At 34.8% G+C, this 27,986-nt stretch overlaps 1 protein-coding gene across 1 annotated transcript in view; it reads left to right on the top strand.

Annotated features, from left to right (window-relative positions):
- LEKR1 (leucine, glutamate and lysine rich 1) overlaps positions 1–27,986 on the top strand; it is a 171,317-nt gene that overhangs the window by 56,455 nt on the left and 86,876 nt on the right. The window contains exons 2-3 of the mRNA XM_037842007.1: positions 1,234–1,353; positions 13,216–13,391. Coding sequence (XP_037697935.1) covers positions 1,234–1,353; positions 13,216–13,391 — 296 coding nt within the window. The remainder of the gene's footprint in view (positions 1–1,233; positions 1,354–13,215; positions 13,392–27,986) is intronic.

The following is a 27,986-nucleotide window of genomic DNA, read 5'->3' as shown; positions in this document are numbered from 1 at the left end:
TCAGGAACAACAAAATGTACGAGAAAAGAAATGTAATCATGGCATAGCATGTGGCTCACCAGTGAAGAATAATGTAAATAATGCATATAATTTAATAAAAAGGGTTTATTTAACTATATTGAGAAGATGAGGGGAGAAAAGGGAGGTGTGTGTGTGTGTGTGTGTGTGTGTGTGTGTGTGTGTGTGTGTGTGTGTGTGTGTAGGTGTATGTAGGAGGGTCAATCCTTATTAGGAAGCTGTGGAAGAGACTGCTAGTCACCTACCTCAACATCCATTCTCCCTTCCTCCTTGGTGACAAAACTGCAGATCTACCTGGAGGTTAATATTCCCAGTTAAAAGACTACATTTCCTAGATTTACTTGCAACTAGGTATGGCCACGTATCTAAATTCAGCAGAAGTATTCAGTGGTACTTCCAGGAAATCTTCTTGAAAGGGAGAAGAGATCATTATTCTCCTACTACTGCTGGTCTGGAATGAGGGCTTCTGCCACCTTCATGGATCATAAGAATAAAGGACACACACCAAAGATGGTAGCCCAGAGAGTTGGAAGGAGTCTCAGGCTCTGATGACATAAAGCCATTGTACCAGCAGTAAACTGGCTACCAATGCATTTGTTTTATGTGAGAGAAGATGCCCTTATGTATTTAAGCCATTATATTCAGATCTCAGTTATATGTAGCAGAACCAGATCTTAACTGATTTGGAATCACTAGATAATATCTGAAAATAAATGTTAAGAAATAGCTGTATAAGCATGTTATTTAGTAATATGGAAGTAAACACAAGAAGAAACAGGTGATTGACAGTGGGAATTAGAGTAAAGGCAAGTGGTTACTGTTTGTTCTTTAAACTCTTAGTAATATTTGACATTTTAAATTTTGTACATGTATTATTTTAATAAAATTAAATTAATAGTTACATTTTTAATGAATACTTAATATAAAAATACATACTCATTGTAAAAACACAAACAGTAAAAAAGAATTTATAAAGTAAAAAGCTAAGCCTTCCTTCAGCATTCTGACTTTCCCTTGTCGATCAATTTCCTTCTCCTCTCCAGGGATAATGGCTGTTTAGTATGTCTTTCCATACCTTTTCTATATAACATATAAATATGTATAGTTTTCTTCTTATTATTTTTATTAAAAGTATATTTAAATTTTAAATTAAAAAGAAGTATTCATGAAAGAATATTTAATCTTGTAATGGATGTTGTTTATTTATATTTTTAGAAATCGAAATATAACCATGCAGTTAAAAAGTCAACAAGATGAATTCCAGAGAATACAGGAAGAACTGAGTCATCTGCAACATGAGTTAAAAATGAAACAGAAACAATCACATATCTTCAGGTAAGATTATCTTTAAAGAATTAAAAATTATAAAGATTCATAAGATACATTTAATGTTAACTTTCTAAACATTCAAATACATTGTAGTAATATGGTTTCTTGTATAGTTGAGAGAAATGGAAACAAACTCAATTTTTTAAACTAATTTCAACTGAATAGTTTTACCAATAAAATTTAAATCAAACAAACACCTTGTTCTTATTTTGAAGAGACATTTTTAATGAAAGCACAGTAACAAATCTATTTCCTCTTGACTAATGTTTCTTGGTTTATTAGATACTTTGAATGATAGTCCAGTGGTGTGACAAGGAATAGAAGAGAGGCATTTTCTGAATTATAGAAACAGATCCTCTAAGTTTAGAAATCTCCAACATAAAGAAAGGGTATGAATTCTGCTTTTATATAATCTTTGGAGGGCTTATAATACCTAAAGGTAAAATCCAGTGTTGTAAGGAAAGGAACTACAATTTACTTTCCTAAAAATGGAACTGAATATATTGAGAATGTTTATCAGAAAGAATGATTCTTTTTAGAATTGAGCAACTTTTAGGAGGTTGGTGCTGACATGAAAACAAAATAGTTAATCTAAAACCTTGACGATGTTAATAATAATAACCATGATGATGAAAATGCACTTAAGATTAGTGGGATTTTCTTTCTAACTTTGTAGTATGATGTTGGGGAAGTCATATGTATAGCTTCTGCTACTATGAAAATAATTACAGTAACAGTATTGACCATTGTGTCAGGCCCAGTGCTAGGTACTTTCCTGATATTACTTCTATGCCTCAGTATAATCTTGCTATGTAGATATTTTTATCTGTATTTTACAGATGACAATACTGAGGTAAAGAGATTTGGATAAAACTACAGTAAGTGAAGAATCTAGAATTTGAACCAGAACTGTCTGACTCCAAGATCTGGACTTTTCTTTTCATATTCTGCTATATTGATCTCTCTGTGCCTCAGTATCCTCATCTGAGAAATGGAGATAATGTTACTTGTTCTATATACTTGACAGGGTTGTTTACAGGAGCAAAACTTAACATTTGTTGAACTGAATTGGATAACAGCAAAACGGGGCTTCTATTTATTCAATTAACTTAATGCAAAAATAAGTTATACCAGCAAGCAACTTTGAAAATAAATGACAAAGGTGTGAGCAGTTTTTTGCTACGGTAGTTAAAATAAGCTTTAGCCAGTTTTCAGGGTTTCTGCTTCCTGGATAGGCTTTGGTGAGTGTGGTTTAGGCCAAGGAAACAAGTTAGACAACAGAACAAACCAGTATACCATTATTGTGTAGAGTATAGGACAGAATGTAACAGCATCAATGACAATGTGTCATTAAGCACTTTGGGAGAGAATTTTTTTTCCCCAAAGGATTTATTTATTTTCAGAGAAAATATGGAGTGAGAAATACATCAAAAGAAAAAGTATGATTAAGCTATAACAGTACACATCTATCTTTGTCTCTTTACTAAGAGTGAACTGGGAAATTGTAGGCCACAGTCCTCTACAACTTTCTAAGTCTGTGACCCTCATACTGATTGTGGAAGTATTACATGTATACCAATATGGAGATTCTGACCTGTTGAATATATCTGGACTAGTAAAATCTTTATTGTGTTCATAAAATCAATTTGGGAGTTGTATACAGCTGGATTTTTGTGGAGAACTTTTTACTTCATTGAAAACTTTTTCTTCTCCTTGTGCTTTCCTGAGATGTTTCATTGTTAATCAATCCAACCAGTTTCTCCTCTTTTTTGCACTTGTCTCCATGTTGCACAAGACTCAGTACTTCTCTCACTGTGGCTTTTTTTCTCCATCAACCTATTTTGCATCTGACTGACTTGCTTTGCTGCAGCCTTTTGTGAGTGAAGTTTTTTAATTGTTTGGAGGGTGCATATTTACTCTGTGTCCATTACTAGAAAATAGTTGCAGCAAATATTTCAAACAGGCTGAAAGCCATGGATTTCTTATAGTTTAATCAAATTGCTTTTCTAATAGTCCTAATAAGGGAATAGAAATTTAGATGGGAGAGAGAATGAACACAAGGACTATTTTGTAACACAGAGCATTTTGCAGGAAAGATGGGCAGATAGGCTCTGATGATATATTAGAAATGAACCCATTCATGATAAAAAAAAAATTCTCAACAAATGAGAAATGTAGGGAAATTCATAAATCTTTTAAGGATCATATATGAAAAGCCTACAGCTAACATCATACTTAATGCTGGAAGACAAAATGCTCTCCCTCTATAATTGGGACCAAGGCTAGGATAGCTACTCTCACCACTTCTGTTCAACCTTGTGCTGGAGATTCTAACCAGTGTAATCAGGCAAGAAAAAGAAATTAAAGGCACACATATTTGAAAGGAAGAGCAAAACTGTCCTTATTTGCTGACAACATAAATCCTTTATGCAGAAAATCCTAAGAAATCTACAAAAATACTACTAGAATAAGCAAGTTTTATGTGATTATAGTATATAAGAAAAATATACAAAAATCACTGTAAGTCTACCTACTAGCAATGAACAATCCAAATATGAAATTAAGAAAAGAATTCCATTCACAATAATATAAAAAAGAATAAAATATTTAGGAATGAAATTAAACAAAGTACAAGGGCTATACACAGCAAACTACAACACATTCCTTAAGGAGAGTAATGACCTCAATTAATGGAGAGTCATACCATGTTCATGGATTGGAAGACTCAATATTGTTAAGATGGCAACTTTCCCAAGTTGATCGATAGATTTAATGCAATACCTGTAGAAATTCTAGCAGGCTTTTTTTTTTTTTTTTTTTTTTTTAGAAATTAACAAGCAGATGCTAAAAATTATATGGAAATGCAATGGACCAAAAATAATCAAAACACTTTTGGAAAAAAAAGAACAAAATTGGAAGAGTTAACACTACTTGATTTACTTTAAAGCTACAGTAATAAAGATAATGTTGTATTAACATAAGAATAAGCCATATAGATCAATGGAACAGAATAGGGAGTCTAGAAATAAACTCTTACATCTATGGTCAATTGATGCAAAAACAATCCAATACGGAAAAGATAGTCTTTGAGACCACTGGAAATCCAAATGCAAAAAAAAAAAAAAAAAGCAAACTTTAGAATCTTACCTCACACTGTATACCAACATGAATTCAAATGTATCCATAGACTTAAATGTGAGAGCTAGAACTATAAAAATTGTAGAAGAAAACGTAGGATAAAATCTTTGTGAACACAGGTTAGACCCCAGATTGACAAAGTTTTTCTGCAAATGGCCAGGTAATATTTTAGGCTTTGCAGGCCAAGAGGCAAAATCAAGGGTATTATATAGGAACTTATATAATAAGACAGCAAATAAATTTCACTGATTTTTTATTAATGAAATTCAAAATTTAATAGTTGAGTAAAATCTTTTTTTTTGTAGTACAGGTCTGCTATCATTATTTTTATGGAGGTAACATTTCGCTTAATTGGATTCAAAGGTAGTGCTCCCGTTGACTAAATGGGCTGTAAAAGTTCATTTTTAAAACTATTCTTGGTTTGCTGGCTTATAAAAACAGGTCATGAACCACATTTGGCCTATGGGCTATATTTGGTCAACACTGTCACCAAAAGCAAGATCCATAAAAGAAAGCATTGATAAATTGGACTTTTAAGAAAAAGCTTTTACTTATCACAAAATACTGTTAGAAAATGAAAAGAGAAGCCACAGACTGGGAGAAAATATTTGCCAATCATATTGCAGATAAAGGATTTCTATCCAGAATATGTAAGGACTCTTAAGACTCTGTAAAACCCAATTTTAAAAATGGATGAAAGATTTGAATAGACATTTCAACAAATAATATATGCAAATAGATAATAAACACATGAAGAAATACTTGAAATTATTGATCATTAGGCACATGTGAATTAAAACCACAGTGAGATACCACTACACACCCGTTAAAATGGTGTCTTAGTTTGCCAGAGCTGCTATCACAATACCACAGACTGGTTTTGATTTAACAAGAATTTATTGGCTCATGGTTTTGAGGCTAGAAGAAGTCCAAAATCAAGCTATTGGCAAGTCTTGCTTTCTCCCTAAACTCTGTAGCATTCTGGTGCAGGCTTACCACATCCTTGGGGTTCCTTGGCTTGCATCTCTGCCTCCCGTCACATGGTGGTCTCCCTTTCTTTGTGTCTGCTATTCTGGTTTTCCGCTGACTTTGGCTTTTAGTTCCTTCTTGTGGCTTACTCTGACTCGTGGCTTCAGATTTTTTCTCTTTGTAAGGCCTCCAGTAATGTGGATTAAGACTCATCCTGATTCAGTTTGCTACACGTTAACTAAAAATAACATCTTCAAAAGGTCCTATTTACAAATGGCTTTATGCCCAAGGGAATGCAGATTAAGATAAAGAACATGTCCTTTGAGGGGGTACATGATTCAATCTACCACAAATGGCTATAATCCAAATGATTGACAATACCAGGTTTTGGTGAGGATGGGAAGAAACTGGATCCTTCATATATTGCTGGTGGGAATGTAAAATTGTACAGCCACTTTGGAAAATAGATTGGGAATTTCTTAAAAAGTTGGACATACACCTACCATATGATCCAGTAATTCCATTCCTAGATATCTGCTCAAGAGGAATGAAAACATATGTCTACACAAAGACTTATACATGAATATTTATAGCAGCATTATGTACAATAGTCAAAACATCCATTAACTAATGAATGGATAAACAAAATGTGGTATATTCATACAGTTGAAATACTACACAGCAATAAAAAGGAATGAACTATTGATACATGCAACCAAATTAATAAAAGACATATAGAGACAGAAAATAGATCAGTGATTACTCAGGGCTGAAGGTGGGTGTAAGGACTGATTGCAAATGGGCTTGACAGAACTTTTGGAAGTGATGGAAATGTTCTAAGACTGGGTATGGTGATACTTAAATTTTAGTATTATTTTACTAAAAATCATCATGTATGTAGATTATAACTCAAGAAATCTATTAAAATGAGTAAAATTAAAAAATAAAACCACATTTTTTCATTTCATTTGTATTTTAAAGTTTTAAAGAAAGTTATATATTTAAATGTTATTTTTATTCTATACTCTATTTTAGTAATCATTTTGAATTGTATTTATAATTGTTTATTCTTTGCCTATATTTTAAATAGATCTGTAATTTTTTTAAATTTTAAGCTAAAAGATATATTAGGAGTCCGGGGTCTGATTTTTATGAAGAAGTAGTGCATGCTAAAAGCAGTCTTGGAAGTAAGCATCCACCTGATACTCAGTACAAATAATGGTTTGTGATAGATGAATAGAAATCATTTCTGGTTTATTCATACTCTCACTTTGCATAGGGGCAGGCAATCTGGTGAAGATAAAATTAAACAGATTGTGGAGTTTGGTGAATTTTGATGTGTAACTTAAAGTTGATTTTAAAATTGCTATTGATTATTTTAAAAATATCTATGGACAAATAAAATGAGCTTATAATTTTCTCTCTTAAGTCACTAAGGAAAGAAGCATGAGTTTTAGCTAGTCAGATGTAATCATCTTTATTTATGGAGCCCAAAGGGAACTTTCAATGGATCAGTGAACTATGTCTTTGTGTCACATTGTTCTTTTATAATTGTTCTCTCACGTGTTTAATTGCAATTGGGCTTAATCACCTAGCCTCCAGCAAAGTGTTGCTCATGCTCTATGTTTTCCCTGACATTTCCAACCTGCCTCTTGCAAGGAAATGATCACAAGTAGGTGTGGTATGCTTCAGTTGGCTCAGCACATCTGTTATCAAAATAAAGTATCTTTTAAGAATGGAAATTAACTTTAGAAGGCCTGTAAAATATATATTTAAAAAGAATATGGAATATAGGTATACTTCATGTAAAGTTCTGCATAAAATCCAGTATTCCAAATCAAGCTATGTTGAAATAGTCAAACAGTGTTTACTTTTAGAGGATTCCTGTAGTGAATCTTTCATAAATTGTTTGAAATATAAAGTATTTATCTTGTAATTTCTCTTATTTGTAAATTCAGACCCTGTTATCTCTGAGATTTTCAGTGTCAGCTCCCAAAAGCTCTCCTCCTAGCTCTCTCACTTTCACTTCAACTCTTCAGCCTCATTAAATCTTCCAGCATTTTTGCTGATTTTTTCAGCCCTTTATGGCTTTATTTTGTTTTCTAGACTCGATGCCATAGTTCACCATCCTACATCTTTTTTTTAACAGCTTTATTGAGGTATAATTTACATGTCATAAGTCCACCCAATTTTAAGTGTACAACTTAATGATTTTTTTAATAAACTTCCAGAGTTGTGCAAGCTTCACTACATCCAATTTTAGAACATTTAAATCACTCCAAAAAGATCCTCATGCCCATTTGCAGTCAGACTCTATTCTCACCCCCGGCCCCAGGCTACCACTAATCTTTCTGACTCTAGATTTTTTTATTTTATGGATGTTTCAGATAAATAGAATCATACTGTATGTGGTCTTTTTATAATACGTGGCTTCTCTCACTTAGCGTTATGTTTTAGAGGTTCATCCATGTTGTGGCAGGTGTCAGTACTTTGTTCTTTTTATTACTGAATAGTATTCCACCATATGGATATACCTCATTTTATTTATCCATTTACCAGTTGATGGATATTTGGATTGTTTCCCCTTTGACTCTTATGAATAATGCTGCTATAAACATTCACATACTTGTCTCTGTGTAGACATATGTTTCCAATTTCTTTAGGATAGATACCTAAGAGTAAAATTTCTGGGTCATTTGGTAAATTTATATATAATTTTTTAAGAAATTGCCAAAATGTTTTCCAAGTAGCTGTACAATTTTACATTTCCACTAGGAATGAGGATTTCAGTTTCTCCATCCTTATCAACACCTCTTATTGACTGTCTTTTTGATTAGAGGCATTCCAGTGGGTGTAAAATGGTATCTCGTTGTGGCTTTTGTTTCCCTAATGATTAATGATGTTGGGTATCTTTTTGTATGCTTATTAGCAATTCACTTGTCTTATTTGGTGAAATACCTATTAATAGCTTTTGCCTGTTTTTAAATTGGCTTATTTTCTTAAGAGTTCTTTAAATATTCTGGAGACAATCCTTTATCTGAAATACGATTTGTGAGTATTTTCTCCCAGTCTGTGGCCTGTTTTCATTTTCTTAAGGGTATCCTTTGAAGAACAAAGATTGTTATTTTTGATGAAATCCAATTTATCAGTGTTTTCTTTTATAGATTGTGCTATCAGCAACATATATAGGAACTTTTTCTCTAACACAAGATCATGAAGATTTTCTCCTGTAGATTTTCCTTGCATTTAGCTCTTGCATTTAGGTACATGATTCATTTTAAGTTAACTTTGGTTATGATATGATTTAAGGATCTAAATTCATCTTTTTGCCTGTGGCTAACCAGTTGTTTCAGCCTGTTTTTGAAAAGACTATCCTTTCCCTGTTGAATTGCCTTTGCACCTTTATCAAAAACCAATTTACCATATATGTAAGGGATTATTTCTGAATTTTCTTTTCTGTTCCATTGATCCGTATATTTATTGTGATGATTAATTTTATATGTCAACTTGGCTATGATATGGTATCCAGTTGTTTGGTCAAACATTGGCCAGATGTTGCAGTGGAGTATTTCACAGATGGGATTAGCAACTATTAAATTAGTTGGCTGAAAATAAAGGAGATTACTCTCCCATAACGTGGTAGGCCTCATCCAACAAACAAAGGCCTTAAGAGCAAAGAACTGAGGGTTCCAGAAAGAATTTCTGCCTCAAGGCTCCACCTCTGCTCCTCTCTAAGTTTCCATCCTGCTGGCCTCCTCTGTAGATTTCAGACTCAAGATTTCAACATCAAATCTTACTGAAATTTCCAGCCAGCCTGCTTCCTTTAAGAAATTGGGACTCAAGACTTCAACATCACTCTTTCTGGAATTTCCAGCCTCCTGCCTGCTTTACAGATTTGGACTTTGCAGCCCCCACAATCACGTGAACCAATTCCTTAAAATAAATCTCTGTATATATATATATCCTGTTGCTTTAGGATATACACATATATCCTGTTGCTTCTGTTTCTCTGGAGAACCCTGACTGAAACATCTGTCCTTAGGCCGGATGCTCTCTTGAATAGTATAGATTCTAGTAAATTTTTTTTGAAATTGAGAAATATATGTCCTTTTACTTCCTTCTTTGTTTTCAAGATTGTTTTGGCTATTCTGGGTCCTTTGCATTTCCATATAAATTTTAGGACCAGCTTGTCAATTTCTACCAAATAACCTGCTGGGATTCAGTGCAATGAATGGTATTGCATTAAATCTATTGACCAATTTGGGGAGAATTCCCATTTTAATAATCCCAAGTTTTCCATGGGATAAACATGGAATGTCTCTTGATTCTTTAGTTTCTCTCAGCAACTTGAAAATAAAAATTTTCCACTTCTTTTATTAAATTTATTTCTAAGTATTATGCTTTTCAATGTTGCGTTGAATAGAATTGTTTTCTTAATTTCATTTTGGGGATTGGTCATTACTAGTATATAGAAATAAAATTTATTTCTTTACATGGACCACATATTCTGTGACCTCAGTGAGCTCACTTATTAGTTCTAGTTGTCATTTATTGCTATTGTTGATTTTTGGTGTGGATTCTTTAGGATTTTCTATGTAGAAGATGTTTCTACTGTTTGTACATAGAGGAGTTTACCAATATCCCAACTCCCTTAACTCATTTAGTCATATTTACCCTTTAAACCCTCTTTCTGTATATCTGCTTCTAGATTGTTAAACACTAGGCCCTTATTTCCTTCAACTCCATTCTAATTCCTCACTATTCTGCTTAGGCTCCCCTGTGATACTTACCCCTTAGCAGCTGTATGTTTTACCTCATATTTCATGGAGAAAGGTAAGATGATCAACACAAGAACATTTACTGTGAATCAAATAATGCTTAAGTTTCAGACCCCCTAACTCAGGACCCCCATTCCACGATTCTGAGAGGGTCCCTGGACAAAAGTAAGATGATTTAATTGTAATTGATTAAAAATTCTGTTTCTTTCTACCCTGATTTCCCCCATCACACTTGGGATGTCAGCCTGATGTCAGTATGTTGTTGAAGTAGTTATAAGCATTTTTGGGATCTCAGTAAGGAAAAATTGAGTTGGGAATACACTATTATAACTGCTGTTTGGAAAGACATTTTAGAATGCTTCAATAAAACAAGAAATTACAGAGTACAGACTTGGACGGGTATGAATTTTTAGCACAATGGAGTAAGAGCAATAAAGATGAGCGATTTAAGCAATAGAAATTATTCTGGCATAAAGAAGCAAATTTTAATGATTTTTTCCCCAGATCACATAAAAAACAAATTCATTTTCAATAAAAGCTCTTGGATTATTTGATAATCCAGTCAATGAAGGAGGCTTACTTACTTGAATACACTGGAGAATTAACTTTCTTTACAATTTAACAAAAACTAATCAATGAATATAACATAAAAATTATAATAAACCATTTCAGGGAAGACATCTAAGATAAACTGGTTCATGAATGTCATCATTTCAAAGAAAATTTAAGATGAGTCACTTTCCAAGAAAACCTGAAATACCAAAAATCTTTTAAGTCATACGTGAAAAAAAATTGAGAAAGATTTCCCCAAATTTGATGACATGTATTACCAATTATGAGCTGTGAAGCTGAAAGAATCTTTCTAAACTATCAATAAGAAAAAACTAATGGCCGTGCTAAATGAAAGACTGTATAATCTTTTTATTCTTCCCATATAAAGTCATATTATAAAGAGGATCTCACATGATGAAGTGATCATAGTGTCAAAACTTATAGGAAAAAAAGTGTTTTAGAGCTATGTTACATATTAAAAAGTGATATTTTTATGTATTTTATGATATTTGTGGAATTTATCAACATTTAAAATTACTAATTTGTAATGATTTTCCTCATTCTCTAAATAATTACTCACTTTTTAACCTAATTTTGTAATCATCATTTTGGTATTCCTTGTTTTCAAGAGGGGCCTCCCACAAGTCATGTAAAATTTTGGCCCCACAAAACTCGAATCCACCTCTGGCTAACAAGCTTGAATTTACTTCCTGCTTCCCAACAGAAGCATCTGCATCAACATCCAATCTTTTGTTCTGTTAACTTTCTCTTAAGCCCTGACCCCCATGTGCATGGCTTGCTTGAGGCAGTTGCCTCACACTGGGCCCTTAACCTTTACTTAGTTCCTGGCCCTTGTCTCCCTGCCTTACCAGTTCCTGCCTCTACATTCAGACTTCTCATCCTTGACTTTGGTCCCCTTAGGATAATGATATCTGTTTCCTCTGTTCTCTGAAATCAACATCCCTCTTTGCTCCCAATTCTACAAGTTGATCGAGGCATCCTTAGTAGCTTCCAGTTCCCTCAGGTGGACAGACCTTCCCACACAGAATCATACCACCCTTCTTCTTCCTGACAAAGGCTAATCTTACAGCTTCTGCTTTACAGCCATCCTTTCTAGGACTTTGCACAACAAATTGTTTTAGCGTCTGTGATTTTACCCATACCATATGCTTTGCAGTATACTCAGGGATCTCCCATCCTAAAGCATCTACTCTGCATCTTGTTTCTCTCCTTCTTAGTCAAGGTTCTGATAGCTGGTGCCACTATTATCGCACCTGTACTTCACTGCTCAGCCCTTTTATATCTTAACTAATACCTTATCACACCCCTTGAAGCTGCTCTCTCTGAGGTCACTAAAGGCCTCCTTAATGCCAGATACATGAACTGTGTTCAGCCTTTATCTGAGACTAGGAAGGAACAGTCAATAAGTTAGGAGATAAACTAAAAGAATAATGTCAGAAAAGCCAGAAGATAAGGGGATTTCAAGAAGAAAGTAGTGGTAAGTGTTTATATCCCAACTTTTTGTTTCTTCCTAGTCTCCTTTGAGGGATTTTCTGTTTTACACTTTTAAGTGTTAGAGTTATCCAATGTTTTAATATCCTCAGCACTATTTGTTTCTTTATTCCTCCAGCTGAATGATAGTGCATACTATGGTAGTGCTGGGAAGACTGTAACGAACAAGACAGGTATCTCCACATCATAGATCATGATTTAAGGTTCAGATTTTAGTCTACTCAGGGAGAGAAATATTAAATAAATAATTACAATCCCATGGCCTCAGTCATCTCCTTGTTATTGATAACTCCCTAATTTATACTACATCCTTCCTGATTATTAGGGAAATTGTAGCCAAGACACCTAAGTAATAAAAATTGTTGAGATGGCAAGAAAATGTAGTTACTTTGAACTGTGGCATTTTTGGAAGAAAAGCATTGGATTAGTCACTTTAAAAGATTTTTGTTTGTTTCTTTTTATTACCCCAAGTGTTACACTGCCTGTGGAACCATGGTATGCAGGAAGAATGCTGTCTGTAAATCCTAAATTTTTATTTAGGCTCTGTGACTAAATTGCTTTGGGCCTAATTTTCTTCAATAAATGTTGCTGTTGAATTAATAAGGAAGACTAAAGAATACATGTATACGAAGATAGTTAACCTTTCTTTTTTATATAGTTAATAAAATAACAAAGTGGAAATAAGTTAGGGTGACCACGTATCTCAGTCTACAGGGGATATTCCCAGTTTTATCTATTGTCTTGGTATAATATTAACAGCACCTTCTTTTACTTTCAGTATGGTCCCCATTCAGACAGTAGATGATATGGTCACTGTAAAACCATTTTTGAAAAGAAATATTGGTTATTATACTTGCTCTTTTTAAAAATCCTAATTGACTTTTTTTTTTTTTTTTTTTTTTTTTTTGCTACTTTACAGACAAAGCTTGGTGGAGCACAAATATTTCTGGAATAAAACTCTTTCATTACTTACCTTTACTAAAAGGGAGCTAATTAGTATTAGAAATGAAGTATATGATAATTTTCAAAATTGGACTTCACTAAAAGAAGAAGTTTTTCTACAAATTAAATCCATAAGTAAAACAGCTTTGACAGGTTTGTCATATATATTTAGAGCATAATTGTCTTTTTTTGTAAATGGTACATCGTAAATAATGAAATAAAGATATTTCATTTTATGTGATAGGAATTAGTATGAACTCTTTAAACCTGTTACCGGTTGGTAGACTAGATGACATTGTTTTAGTTTCCTGGCTGCTGAAACAAACTCTATACAATGGATTAGCTTTACAAGAATTTATTGGCTCACAGTATCAGAGCTAGAAGGCTTGCTTCCTTTTTTCCAGTGTCAGTGTAGGTTCCTTGCCTTTTCCATCATGTGGCAATGCACGTGGCAGCCTCTTCTTTCTCTTCCTGGGTGTATTGAGTTCCAGCTTCTAGCTACTCCCTGTGGCATCTCCTTCCATGTCTAGTTTCCTTTGCTTAAAAGGACGTCAGCCAATATTGTATTAAGGCCCAATCTCATTCAACCAGGGCACATCTTAACTAATACATCTTAAAAGGTTCTACTCACAATGGGATCATACCCACAGGACCAGAGTTGGAACCTAAACATGCCTCTTGAAGGGGCATAATTCAGTCCCCAACATTCACCAAAGTCATTCTGGTCTCCTCCCTTTGCCTTGTTCTTTCCTGTGCCTAGAATGCTCTTCCTCTAAGTGGACCTTTTAGGTAGTGTTTTAGCAGTGACCCTTCTGGCCCTAATTTTACTTCTTTTAAAATAGGCAATAAAGTAGAATTTTCAGGACTTGTTGATAAATTATTCTATTGCCTTTGTATTTTGATACAAAACAGGGAGAACTATCATTAGATTTTCCCTATGCTAATTAAAGCCTTATGTGACATTTCTATTTTTTGTTTTTGTTTTTTTAATAAATTTATGAGCAGAGGTGTATAAAACCTTCTTTTTAAGGGGAATACAAACAGAGGGTTTTGCCTCCAATTAGACTACTACTTCATGGTCTCTTTATAGTCTCTCCTTGGGCCAAAATGAAGGACAGGGATGATTGTCCAGAAAAACCCAATGGCTTCTTTTTAGGTTTAGTTTGTTATTAGCTATAATTAAAAAGTGGCATAATTTTTGGAAAGAGACCATTCTTATAGTAATAGTATAATTGTTGTGGGTTTGATTTGTTATAGTTTGTAAAATACATCTTTTGGAAAAAGTGGACAGAAATTTCACTTAAGTTGTTTTCATACAGATTGTTGATTGCACACTCCATCAGTAAAATAATTTGAGGAAGCCACTTGCAATATAAATATATATAATCTTTTATAAATTTTATACATGTACTACTATATTAGCATGTGCACTATAAGAAATCTATAAAACATACATTTTAAAAGAATGAGGGAAAAAAAGACAATATTTTTAAATGGTTTTTCTTTACATTATGTAATAACAATACAAAATATATTTATTACTAAGGTTATAAGAACAAAAGATTGTGTTTGGTTGAGATATTATTCACATAACATAAATACAATTGACCACTTTAAAGTGTATAAATTCAATGGTTTTTAGTATATCCAGAGTTTTACAACCATCACCACAGTCAATTTTAGAATATCTTAATTACTGCAGAAAGAAAAATCCCTTACCTTTCACTATCTCCCTAATCCTAGGTTACCAATAATCTACTTTCTGTCTCCATAGATTTGCCTATTCTAGACATTTCATATAAATTGAATTGTAGAAATATGTGACCTTTTGATCTGGCTTAGTTCACTTAGCGTAATGTTTTCAAGGGGCATCTGTGTTACAGCATGAATCAGCAGTTCATTCCTTTTTATGGCTGAATATGTATTTCATTGTACAGATATACCATATTTTATTTATCCATTTATTAGTTGAAGGACTTCTGGGTTGTGTCCACCTTTTGACTATTATGAATAATGCTGCTGTGAACATTCATGAACATATGTGTGGACATTTGTTTTCATTCCTCTTTGGAATATACCTAGGGAGTAGAATTGCTGGGTCAAATGGTAACTGTATGTTTAACTGTTTGAGGAACTGCAAGACTGTTTTCCAAAGTGGCTGTACCAGTTTACATTCTCACCAGCAGTGTATTGAGTGTTCAATATGTCCACATCCTTGTTGACACTTATTTTCTGACATATTGATTACAGCTATCCTAGTGTGTGTGAAGTGGTATCTCACTGTGGTTTTGATTTTTATTTCCCTGATGACTGCTGAGGCTGAGCATCTTTTCAGGTGTTTTTTGGTCATTTATATATCTTCTTTGGAGAAATTCCCATTCATATCATTTTCCCATTTTAATTGGTTTGTCTTTTTATTTTTGAACTGTAAGAGTTCTTTCTATTCTACATACAAGCCCCTTAGCAGATGTATGATTTGCAAGTATTTTCTCACATTCTCTGGGCTGTCTTTTCACTTTTTTGATAGTGTCTTTTGAAACCCAAATGTTTTTAATTTTGATTAAGTTCAGTTTATCTATTTTTTGGTTGCATGTGCTTTAGATATCACATTTAAGAAAACATTGCTTAATCCAGAGTCACAGAGATTTACGCCTATGCTCTAGGAGTTTTATAGTTTTAGCTCTAACATTTAAAAGTTTGATTATTTTGAGGTAATTTTTATATAGGGTGTGAGTTGGGGATCTAACTTCATTTTCTTTTGCATGTGGATATCCAGTTGTCCCAATACCATTTGCTGAAAAGACAGTTATTTGCCCATTGAGTTTTATAGGCATCCTTGTTGAAAATCAATTGACCATAAATGTAAGAGATTATCTCTGGAGTCTCAGTTCTAGTCCATTGATATATATATACATCCTTAGACCAGTACCACTCTGTCTTGATTACTGTTGCTTTGTAGTAAGTTCTAAAATTGAGACGTGTATCCCCTCCTACTTTGTTCTTTTTTTCCTAAGATTGTTTTGGTTATTCTGGATCCCTTGAATTTCCATATGAATTTTAGTATCAGACTGTCAATTTCTACAAAATATTCATCTGGGATTTTGATAAGGATTGCACTGAATCTGTAGATCATTTTTTGGAGTGTTGCCATCATAGCAATATTAGTTCTTACACTCCATGAACATGTGATATCTTTCCATTTATTTAGGTCTTCTTTAACTTCTTTTAACAGCAGTATGCAGTCTCAGTGTACATTTTTTACACCTTTTATTAAATTTAATTATTTTATTTTTGTTGCTATCATAAACGGAATTATTTTCTTAATGTCATTTTCAGGTCATTTATTGAAAATGTATTAAAATACAATTAATCCTTGTATACTGATCTTCTATCTTGCAAACTTGCTGACTTGTTTATCAATAGCTTTAGTGGTATTTTGTTTTTTTTTTTGTGGATTACTGTGAATTTTATATATAGAAGATCATATCATCTGTGAATAGAGGTAGTTGTACTTCTTGCTTTCCAAGTTGGATGCCTTTATTTCATTTTATTGCTTAATTGCCCTGGCTAGAAGCTCCAATACAGTGTTGACTAGAAGTAGTGAGAGCGGATATCCTTGTCTTGTTCCTGAACTTAAGGGGAAAGCATCTCATCTATAAGCATTAGTAATATTTTAGCTGTGGGGTTGTCATAGATGTCTTTTATCAGGCTAAGGAAATTTCCTTCTATTCTTAGTTTATCGAATACTTTTATCATGAAAGAGAACTGGATTTTGTCAAATATTTTTTCTGTGTCTACTGAGATGACTGTGAATTTTGTTTTTATTCTAATGATATGATAATTACATTAATTGTTTTTGGGGTGTTAATCTCATCTTGCATTCCTGGGGTAAATCCCACTTGATTATGATGTATAATATTTATTATATGTTGCTGGATTTGGGTTGTTGGTACTTTGTTGAGGATTTTGCATCTCTATTTATAAGATATGTTGATCTGTAGTTTTCTTTTCTTGTGATGTCTTTGGTTTTGTTATCAGGTAATATCAGGCCTCATGGAATGAATTGTTCCTTCCTCTTATCTTTCAATATTAGGTTAGAAAAATCTTCAAAGGTGTTCTAAATATCATTAAGTTTAGGCATATTTTGTAGCATACCATATAGAGTATTGCATGATTTTAAACACCGCTAAAAAGACCTCAGAAATTTTCTTCATTTTCTGGATGCCTATTTTACTTTTTAAAAAAGTACAGGTATAATTTTCATACTAAACTACATCCATTTAAAGCATATCATTTGATAAGTTTTGACAGATGTGTACATCAATGAAGCTACTGCCACAATCAATTTACAGAACATTTTTATTACCCTCAACCCAAAACTCCTAGTATCTTTTTCAATTCATCCTTCTCTCCTCCCCCGCCCTGGGCAACCATTGATCTACTTTCTGTCACTATATATTTTTGCATTTTCTGGAGTATTAGATAAATTGAATCATGCAGTAGGTACTCCTTTTTTATCAATGGTGTGTATCAGTAATTAAATCTTGTTTATGGCTCAGTAGTATACCATTGTATGTCTAGGCCACATTTTCATGTATCCATTTACCTGCTGATGGACATTTGGGTTGTTTCCAATTTTTTACTATGTGAATAAAACTGCTATGAACATTTGTATGCAAATCATTTTTGTGGATATATGCTTTTGTTTCTTTGTGGTAAATTCATGGAGTGTAATGGTTGCGTTGTATGGTAAGGTATACTTAACATTTTAAGAAATTACCAAATAGTTTTCCATAGTGGTTGTATCCTTTCACATTACTACCAGTAGTGTGTGAGTTCTAGTTGTTCTACATTCTTGTCAACATTTGGTATTGTCAGTCTTTTTACTTTAGCCATTTTAATACGATGTGTATAGAGGATATTAATCCACATTTCAAATAATCGTTTTGATAATTTTCTAATTTTGAAATGTCACATCTTACTATAGAATATTTGCCTCATAATGTTAGTAACAATGAACTCAATCATACTAGACCAGGAGAAGCATCAGCTCTGCCTGTTTTCTTTTGCATTTGTGTTGCATTATTAGTATTTTTTCTAATCCATAATTTCTTGTAGAAATCTTTTAGGCCAATTGTCCATTTTAGGACTCTTAGTTTAATTAAACCACATAGTCTGGATCCTCATAGACAGATCAAGAAAGAACAAATGAGGAAGCACTGACAACCCCTCTGTGTGGAGGAACCACACTCCTTCCTCAGAACAGCTCACACACTGAGCATGACCTCTGACCGTGACTGCTTGATATATGGATAGACAGAGAGGCTCTTCAGGTTCAGGAAGGGAAAATAGGCTAAGAACTTACCAGAACAAATGACTATGCCTTCTTATTACTTAGGTCTCAGTTCAAATATCACCTCTTCAGAGAGACTTTTATTGATCACTCTAGTTAAAGTTGCCTTTCTTTACATTTCTTCTCTATCCCATTTTCCTGTTTCAATTTTAATAGTATTTGTCACTGCCAGAAATATTCTTATCCATTTATTGATTTATGTGTTTACTGCCAGTCTCCTCCTAATAAGCTGTAATCTCCATGAGGACAGGGATTTTGACTGCTTTGTTAAAAGCTGTATTCCTAGAGTTTCAAGAGAATTGTGTGTATCATATAGTAGGTGCTCAGTGAACAATGTGGAATTGAAATGGAATTAAAGGTATGCCAGGTTTTAATATTGAGATTATTGATAACCTTTATGTTCTTTTTTCAAACATCTGAGTATTTTCTGAAATATTTTGGGCAATGGTCATGCATTCTATAATCTGGGGAGCCAGGAAGAGAAGAAGGGGAGACATCGATTTATAAGCTAAGCTTGCCTGAAAGCTGAGAGCAAATTTTACATGTTCTTATCAGTAGTAAAACTTATAATGTGATTTTAAAAAACAGTTTGAAAGTTGTTTGTTGAAGTTATAAGAGGCAAATACAGAAACTTAAAAGTTCTTTTTTTCCTCAAATTGCAAATGCTATTAAGAATTTTTCCAACCATAAACATAAAATAACCTCATTCTAAAAACCTAGAAAATTCAGAAAAGGGGCAAAGATGTAGATAACATCTGCAATCTCATTCCCAAGAGACATCTGCTGTTAACATTTTGATGGATAGCTTTCTAAACTTCCCTCTCTGTGCATGCATATGCATACTTAACCATGTAATATGAAAATATAGTCAGGCCATCAAACAATGTCAATGATATAGACAAAGTATTTCACTATAGGAATGTATCTTAACTTAATTAGTTTTCTACTCATGGAAATTTAGGTTGATTATAGTTTTTGCTATTATAAATAAGGCTTCAGTGAACATCCTGAAACATGTTATCTTTATGATCTTGTAGCATTTTTTCCTTAACATAAAAGTTAATTCCTAAAAGTAGAATTTCACAAAATGTATGCCCATTTTGTCTTTCACTTACAAGTAATATTACATTTTATGTTTTACTCAACATGAAGGAGATAGGAGTTAGTTATCAACCCTTGACTTTTACATTTCCCGTTATAGTAAATCAATTTTACATCTAAAGTGGAAGAGCTTTGTTTAGAAGTTATGCAGTGGTGATTGCAGAAGCTCTGAGGTGGAAATACATATACAAGAACTTAGTGAACCCAAGAGATGGGGTGTGTGAAGCTGAAGCTATTTATTCTAAGTTTTTTCTCCTTCTTTTTGAAAAACATTTTCCTTACTCAATGCTATCAGCGCACTCAAAGCCCTAAGGCATGGATATACAAACTTGTACAAGTAGATGCAAAACTCCAAAGGTGTTGACACTTGCCTTTTTTTCTGTTTCTTTGAATAATTTGAACACATTTTAAACTCAGCAGCAGTTATAGTAAATAAAGAAACATGATAGTTTCACAATATAGAATTTAAGTAAATAATCTATATCTTAAATTTAGATTCAGAGAAAATAAATTCAATGTAAAACTTTTTTAATGCCATTTTATTGAGATATATTCACATACCATACAATCATCCAAGGTGTACAGTCGTTTGTCCACAGTATCATCACATAGTTGTGCATTCATCACTACAATCAATTTTTTGAACATTTTCATTACTCCAAAAACTAAGAATAAAGATAAAAATAAAAGTGAAAAAGAACACCTAAAACATCTCATACTCCTTTTCCCCCTCTATTATTCATTTACTTTTTGTCTCTCTTTTTCTACCTCATTTGTCTATACACTGGATAAAGGGAGTGTGAACCACAAGGTTTTTTACAATCACACAGTCACACCGTATAAGCTATATAGTTATACCATCATCTTCAGGAATCAAGGATACTGGATTGCAGTTCAACATTTTCAGGTGTTTCCTTCTAGCTATTCTAGTACACTAAAAACTAAAAAGGCATATCTATATAATGCATAAGAATAGCCTCCAGATGACCTCTTGACTCCATTCGAGATTTCTCAGCCACTGAAACTTTTTGTTTAATTTCTCTTCCTCGTTTTGGTCAGGAAAGCTTTCTCAATCCCATGATGCCATGTCCAGACTCATTCTTGGGAGTCATGTCCCACATTGCCAGGGAGATTTACACCCCTGGGAGTCAGGTCCCACATAAGGGGTAGGGCAGTGAGTTTACCAGCCAAGTGGGCTTAGAGAGAGACAGGCCACATCTGATCAACAAAGAGGTTCTCTGGGGGTGACTCTTAGGCACCATTGTAAGTAGGCTTAGCCTTTCCTTTCCAGTAACAAGCTTCATAAGGGCAAGCCCTGAGATTGAGGACTTAACCTACTACAATGTAGTTCCCAGTTCTTGTGAGAATATCACAAGTTCCCCGGGTGGGGAAGTTTAATGTTTCCATTTTTCCTCAGGCCCTCAAGGGGCTTTGAAGATACTTTTGATTCTCTGCTCACATTACTCTGGGATGTATCAGTGTTTCATGCTAACCTGTGCAAACCAACAAGTTCTTACCTGCTATTCAAGGTTCCATGTAATTATGGTGTTTGAATAAACTGACCATAAAAGTTAAATTATATAGCGTGCTACAGAAAGTATAGATTTTGCACCAAATAAATATTTCTTCCTTTGGTCTCACACAGAAGTTGAGATTTTAAAACCCAGTCAATATCATCCTTTTCCCTTTAATCTGGTTTACCTTAGTTCTAATCAAGTCCATTTCATTCATATCTCTAATTGAAGTCTGATCTCTTTTTCAGCTTTTTTAACATTTTGCTGTATGGGGTAATGCTGATATTCATAGCTGCTGAACTCTGGTTCTGAGTCTTAGCTGTCACACAGATACCCAAAGTTATAGGGACTGACTAGCTCAGCATCTCAGAATTTAGAGCTAACCATTTCAACTCATGGATAGATGTGACTGCTGTAAGAGCTTACAATTTAGGAACCTTTACCACAGGCCTTCCCCTGATAACCTGTGCTCTCAGATTCAATTCTCAAGAGTTTGCAAATTATAGTTAGTCCATATTAGTGAGGCATTATAATGTTTGTCTTTTCAATTATGGCTTATTTCACTCAACATACTGTCCTTAAGGTCCATTCACCTAGGTGCATACCTCACAACTTCATTTCTTCTTGCCGCCACTTGGTATTCCATTGTATGTATACATCACAGTTCACCATTCCATTTATCAGTTGATGTATACTTAGGCCACCTCCATCCATTGCAAATCATGAATATGGCTGCCATAAACACCAGCATGCAATGTCGACTCATATCCCTACTCTCAGTTCTTCCAAGTAGATACCTGGTTGCAGGACCACATGGCAACTCCATAGTTAGCTTCCTGTGGAACCACCATACTTCCGTCCAGCTGGGCTGCACCATTCTACTTCCCTACCAACAGGGAATAGGTACATCCCTCTCTCGACATTTTATCCAGCACTTGTATCCCTCTGTTTATTTTTTTAACAGTTTTATTTACCCCCTATACAATCCACCCTAAGTAAACAATCAGTGATTCCCAGTATAATCACATAATTACGCATTTGCCACCACAATTCACATGGACATTTCCATCTCTTCCCCAAAGAAAGAGGAAAAGGAGAAAATAAATGAAGAATAAAAATGCAAAATATAGAAGAAAAATAAAAATAAAATATAATGAAAAGGTCAGACAACATCACGACCACCAAGAATCCCATATTCACTCCCGTATATCCCCCTCTTATAGAAATGTAGCTTTGGTATAGCGCCTTTGTTACAATTAATGGAATAATCTTACAGTGTTAGTGTTAACTATAGACTCTAGTTTGCATTCATTGTATTTTTCCCCTGTAGTATCCAATTTTCAACACCTTGCAATGGTGACATTCATTTATGCTACCTCATTTAAAAACATTCTTATGTCATCTCACACCTACCAGAATGGCCATTATCCAAAAAACAGAAAATGACAAGCGCTGGAGAGGATGTGGAGAAAGAGGCACACTTATTCATTGTTGGTGGGAATGTAGAATGCTGCAACCACTCTGGAAGACAGTGTGGAGGTTCCTCAGGAAGCTAAATAAAGATTTGCCATATGACCCAGCTATTCCATTGCTAGGTATATACTCAGAGGAACTGAAACTTAAGACACAAACACAAATCTGTAAACCGATGTTTATTGCAGCATTATTCACAATCGCCAAGAGATGGAAACAGCCCAAATGTCCATTAAAGGACAAGTGGATAAACAAACTGTGGTATATACACATGATGGAATATTATGCAGCTGTAAGACAGAACAAAGACATGGATCATGTAATAATGTGGATGAACCTTGAGGACATTATGTTGAGTGAAGTTAGCCAGAAACAAAAGGACAGATTCTGTATGGTCTCACTAATATGAACAGACATTAATGAAAAAACTTTGGGAGTTAAAAGCTGACAACACAGGCGACCAGGAGATAGAAAGAGGGCAGAGACCAGCCATTTGATGCTGAAGGACTACAGAATGTTTAGGGTTGATTGCATAGATCCAGAAATAGATGGCATAATACTGTGTGATGGTAGCACAATATTGTAAGTACACTGAACAAAGATGTCTGTGAGTAAAGCTGAAAGAGGTGGGATAGGAGAATGCATGACACCAGAGGTAAAGATAGATGATAAAGACTGGGACTGTATAACTTGGCAAAAACTGGAGTGGCCAATGACTGTTACTAAATATACAAATATAAAAATGTTTTTGCATGTGGGAAAGCAAATGAATGTCAATCATGTAGAGAGTTGAAAAGGGGATGGTATTCAGGAAAAAACAGAATCAAAGCAAACTGGAGTCTGGTCAACAGTAACATTGTAATATACCTCCATTAAATGTAACAAAGGCAATATGCCAATGGTAAATGTATATGAGGGGGATATAGGGGAGGAATATGGGATTCTTGGTAGTGGTGTTATTTGCTGTCCTTACTAGGATATTGCATTGTATGACATGTTATTTTTCTTTTTATCATTTTTTTCTTATTGCTAAAAAAAAAAACAATTTTTCTTGTAGTAATCAATATGTTCAAGTGCTGATTGTGGTGATAAATGTACAACTTTATGATGATACCATGAACAACTGATTGTACACTGTGGATAAATGTATGGTATGTGAATATAACTCTACAAAATTGTAGGAAAAAATATATATAGGAGTAAAAGTGTTGGAGAAAACATGGTGAGAGGGATGATGCCTCACCAATATGGACTAACTACAATGTGTAAACTCAGAATTGAATCTTGGAACATAGCCTAATATGGACATAATAATTGTAATAGTCCCTAGATTGTAAGCTCTTACAGCAGTTACCTCTATCCTTGAATTGTACTGCCTATCTCTAAATTTTGAGATGCTGATCCCCTAGCGTATAACCTGATTGGTCTCTGGAACAATGCATATCTCTGAGACACCTGAAACTCAGAGCTAGAGCTCGGCAGATATGAATGTCAGTATTAGTGCATACAGCCACTGTCAAAAAAAAAAAAAAAAAAAAAAAGCTGAAAAAGAGCCAAGACTTCAATTAGTGATATGAATGAAGCAGGTCTGGTCAAGACCAGGGCAAGCCAAGCCAAAGGGTAAGGGTTGAAACTGATTGTGTTTTAAAACTTCAACTTCCGTGTGAGACCAAGGGAAGAGATATCTATTTGGTACAGGATCTAAATTTTCTAAATGGTACAACTCTACAGTCGATTTGTTCAAACACCACAGTTGCATGGAACTTTGAATAGGAAGTGAGACACGGTAGGTTAGTGTAGGCTGGAATGAAATAGTGACACATCCCAGAGTAATTTGGGCAGATAATAAAAAATATATTTACAGCCTCCCCCTCCCCAGCCCCAAGGATCTGGGGGAAGGTGTGGATGTGTTGGACATCCTCACCTGGACTGGTGTTGATGTTGTCACAAACATTGGGACTGGCGGTTTGATGTGCTGAGCCCTCGATCATGGGACTTGCCCTTATGAAGCTCGTTACTGCAAAGGAGAGTCTAAACTTGCATATAATTGTGCCTAAGAGTCTCCCCCTGAGTACCTCTTTGTTGCTCAGATGTGGCCCTCTCTCCCTCTAACTGAGCCATCTCAACAGGTGTACTCGCTGCCCTCCCCTCTACGTGGGACCTGACTCCCAGGGTTGTAAATCTCCCTGGCAATGCAGAATATGACTCCCGGGGATGAATGTGGACCCAGCATCATGGGACTGAGAGTATCTTCTTGACCAAAAGGGGGATGCAAAATGAGACAAAATAGTTTCAGTGGCTGAGAGATTTCAAATGGAGTTGAGAGGTCACTCTGGTGGACATTCTTATGCACTATATAGATAACACGTCTTAGGTTTTAATGTATTGGAACAGCTAGAAGTAAATACCTGAAACTACCAAACTCCAACCCAGCAGTCTGGACTCCTGAAGACGATTATATAATAATGTAGATTACAAGGGGTGACAGTGTGATTGTGAAGACCTTGTGGATCACACCCTCTTTATCTAGTGTATGGATGAGTAGAAAAATGGGGATAAAAACCAAAGGACAAATGGGGTGGGATGGGGGGATGATTTGGGTGTTCTTTTTTCACTTTTATTTTTTATTCTTGTTCTGGTTCTTTCTGATGTAAGGAAAATGTTCAGAGATAGATTGTGGTGATGAACACGTAACTATGTTATCATACTGTGGACAGTGGATTGTATACCATGGATGATTGTATGGTGTGTGAATTGTATTTTAATAAAACTGAATTTAATAAAATAAATAAATAAATAAACAAACAAACAAACAAATAAATAAATAAAAAGAACATTCTTATGTTTTTACATTTAATCACCATAATTGACCACTCTGGGTTTTACTAAGTTACACAATCCCAGCCTTTATCTTCTGTCTTTCCTTCTGGCATCATACCTGCCCTTAGCCTTCCTCTTTCAAATGTGCTCACACTCATCATTGTTCAGACTACTTACAGTATTGTGTTACCATCACACTCTATTATGCTATCCATTCCATTTCTGGATCTATACAATCAATCTCATTGAATCTTCTGTATTCCTTCAGCATCAAATGCCTGATCGCCAACCTCTTTCTATATCCTGATAACCTGTGTTCTCAACTCTCAAATTTCACTCATCAATGTTAGTCTATATTAGTGAGACCATAAGCTATCCATCCTTTTGTTTCTGGCTAATATCCCTCAACGTAATGTCTACCATCTAACTTTTGTCTTTTGGATTTTATATGTCATATCTTACTTTATTTTTTCCTATCTCTCTTTTTACCCTTACTGATAGTCTTCATTTCTATACTCTTCTCCAAACCTCTTTTTCCAGTCTTTTCCTATTTGCCTGTCATGTTCCCTTTAGTATCTCTTGTAGAGCAGGTATCTTGTTCACAAACTCTCTCAGTGTCTGTTTGTCTAAAAATATTTTAAACTCCTCCTCATTTTTGAAGGACAGCTTTGCTGGATATAGAATTCTTGTTTTGCAGTTTTTCTCTTTCAGTATATCATACCACTGCCTTCTTGCATCCATGGTTTCTACTGAGAAATTCACACATAGTCTTATCAAGCTTCTTTTGTATTGATCGATCACTTTCATCTTGCTGTTTTCAGAATTCTCTCTTTGTCTTTGACATTTGATAATCTGATTATTAAGTTTCTTGGAGTCGGTCTACTTGTATCTCTTCTGTTTGGGGTATGCTGCACTTCTTGGATCTGTAATTTTATGTCTTTTATTTATGTGATTATTTCCTCCATTATTCCTTCTGCCCCCTTTCTCTTCTCTTCTCTTTCAGGGACACCCTTGACAGTATATTTGTGCATTTCATGTTATCCTTCAGTTCCCTGAGACCCTATTCATATTTTTCCCTTCTTTTCCCTATCCTTTTGTGTGTAGGATTTCAGCTGTTCTGTCCTCCAGTTCATGAATCTTTTCTTCTGCCTCTTCAAATATCCTGTTGTATGTCTCCATTGTGTTTTTCATCTCTTCTGTTGTGCCTTTCATTCCCATAAGCTCTGTCAATTGTTTTCTCAAACTTTTGAATTCTTCCTTATATTTGCCCAATGTCTTCTTTATATCCTTCATCTCTTTTGCCATATCTTCCCTGATTTGATTTTTTAATTGATTTAGATTTGTTTGATTAATAATTAGTTGTTTCAATTTTCAGTATCTCAGTTGAAGTGTTAGTTTGTTCCTTTGACTGGGCCGTATCTTCATTTTTCCTAGTGTGATTTGTAACTTTTTGTTGTCTAGGCATCTGATTTCCTGGATTATCCCAATCAGATCTTCCCAGACCAGACAGACCCAGTTCTCAGGAGGAGGTTGGATTCAGTATCAGGTCTCCCTGAGGGTGAGACCCAGCAGATTGTCAAACTTTCCTGTGAGGCCTCTAGACTCTGTGCTTTTCCTATCCTGCTCAGCAGGTGGTGCTTGTCGGCCTACAGATCCCCACCAGCATAAAGAAATGCAGTGTATTTAATTCTCAGAGGCCCCTGTCCTGGCCTGGGACCAAGGAGGGCAGAAGCCAAGTTTAGGCTGTTTCTATCCTGCTCTCCCCCCAGGCCCTGAGGTCTGAGTTCTCTGAGAGAGGGATGCCACTTTAGCTGGTCCCTGCACCCCCTCCCATTTTCTTAGGGAAGATAAGTCCTTTAGGGAATTTTCTCCTACACTTGAGTTTTTCCTTTGACTCTCTGACTATCTTAACTCCATCCTTGCCTGGGTCAGTGCTGACAATTGAAACTGCTTGAGGCTTTCTCTAATGAGCTACTTAGGATGAGAGCAAAAAAATGGAAAAAAGCAAGAAGTCCCCTTTTCAGAGCCAGACCCCAGCCCTCAAGATCACCAGGCAAGAACTGGAGTTGGTACCCAGTTCTCTGTACCCCTTTTCTTGGGACACAGCCATTTTCCAGTTCAACCATCTCCAAAAGCCTCTGTTTTTATTTTTTTTTTTTTTTTCATCAGCCCGGTCTACTCTCTGCCAGGATAGACCTCTGGGTTCCTTTCCTGCTTGCTCTGGGATTATCTGTACTCATAGCATATATTCAGAAGTCCAAATTTGTTAATTAAAACCACAATTGGAGCTTGGCTGAGCTACATTTCTTTGCTCTGGGCAGGGACTGCTTCTTTTTCCCACAGCAAAGTTTTGCAACTCAGCCTGCCCTGCCAGTGGGGGAGGGGTGCCAGCTCCACAATTTGTGGAGCTTTACTTACAGTTTTATGCTGTGATCTCAGCTGTTCCACCCATTCCTGGCTGGTGTATGATGTTGTAAGTCACAGATG

The sequence above is a fragment of the Choloepus didactylus genome, chromosome 1 (assembly GCF_015220235.1).
Source record: "Choloepus didactylus isolate mChoDid1 chromosome 1, mChoDid1.pri, whole genome shotgun sequence".
Taxonomy (NCBI): Eukaryota; Metazoa; Chordata; class Mammalia; order Pilosa; family Megalonychidae; genus Choloepus; species Choloepus didactylus.
Note: the sequence above shows the minus strand (reverse complement) of the source record. Positions and strands in the feature narration are given on the sequence as shown.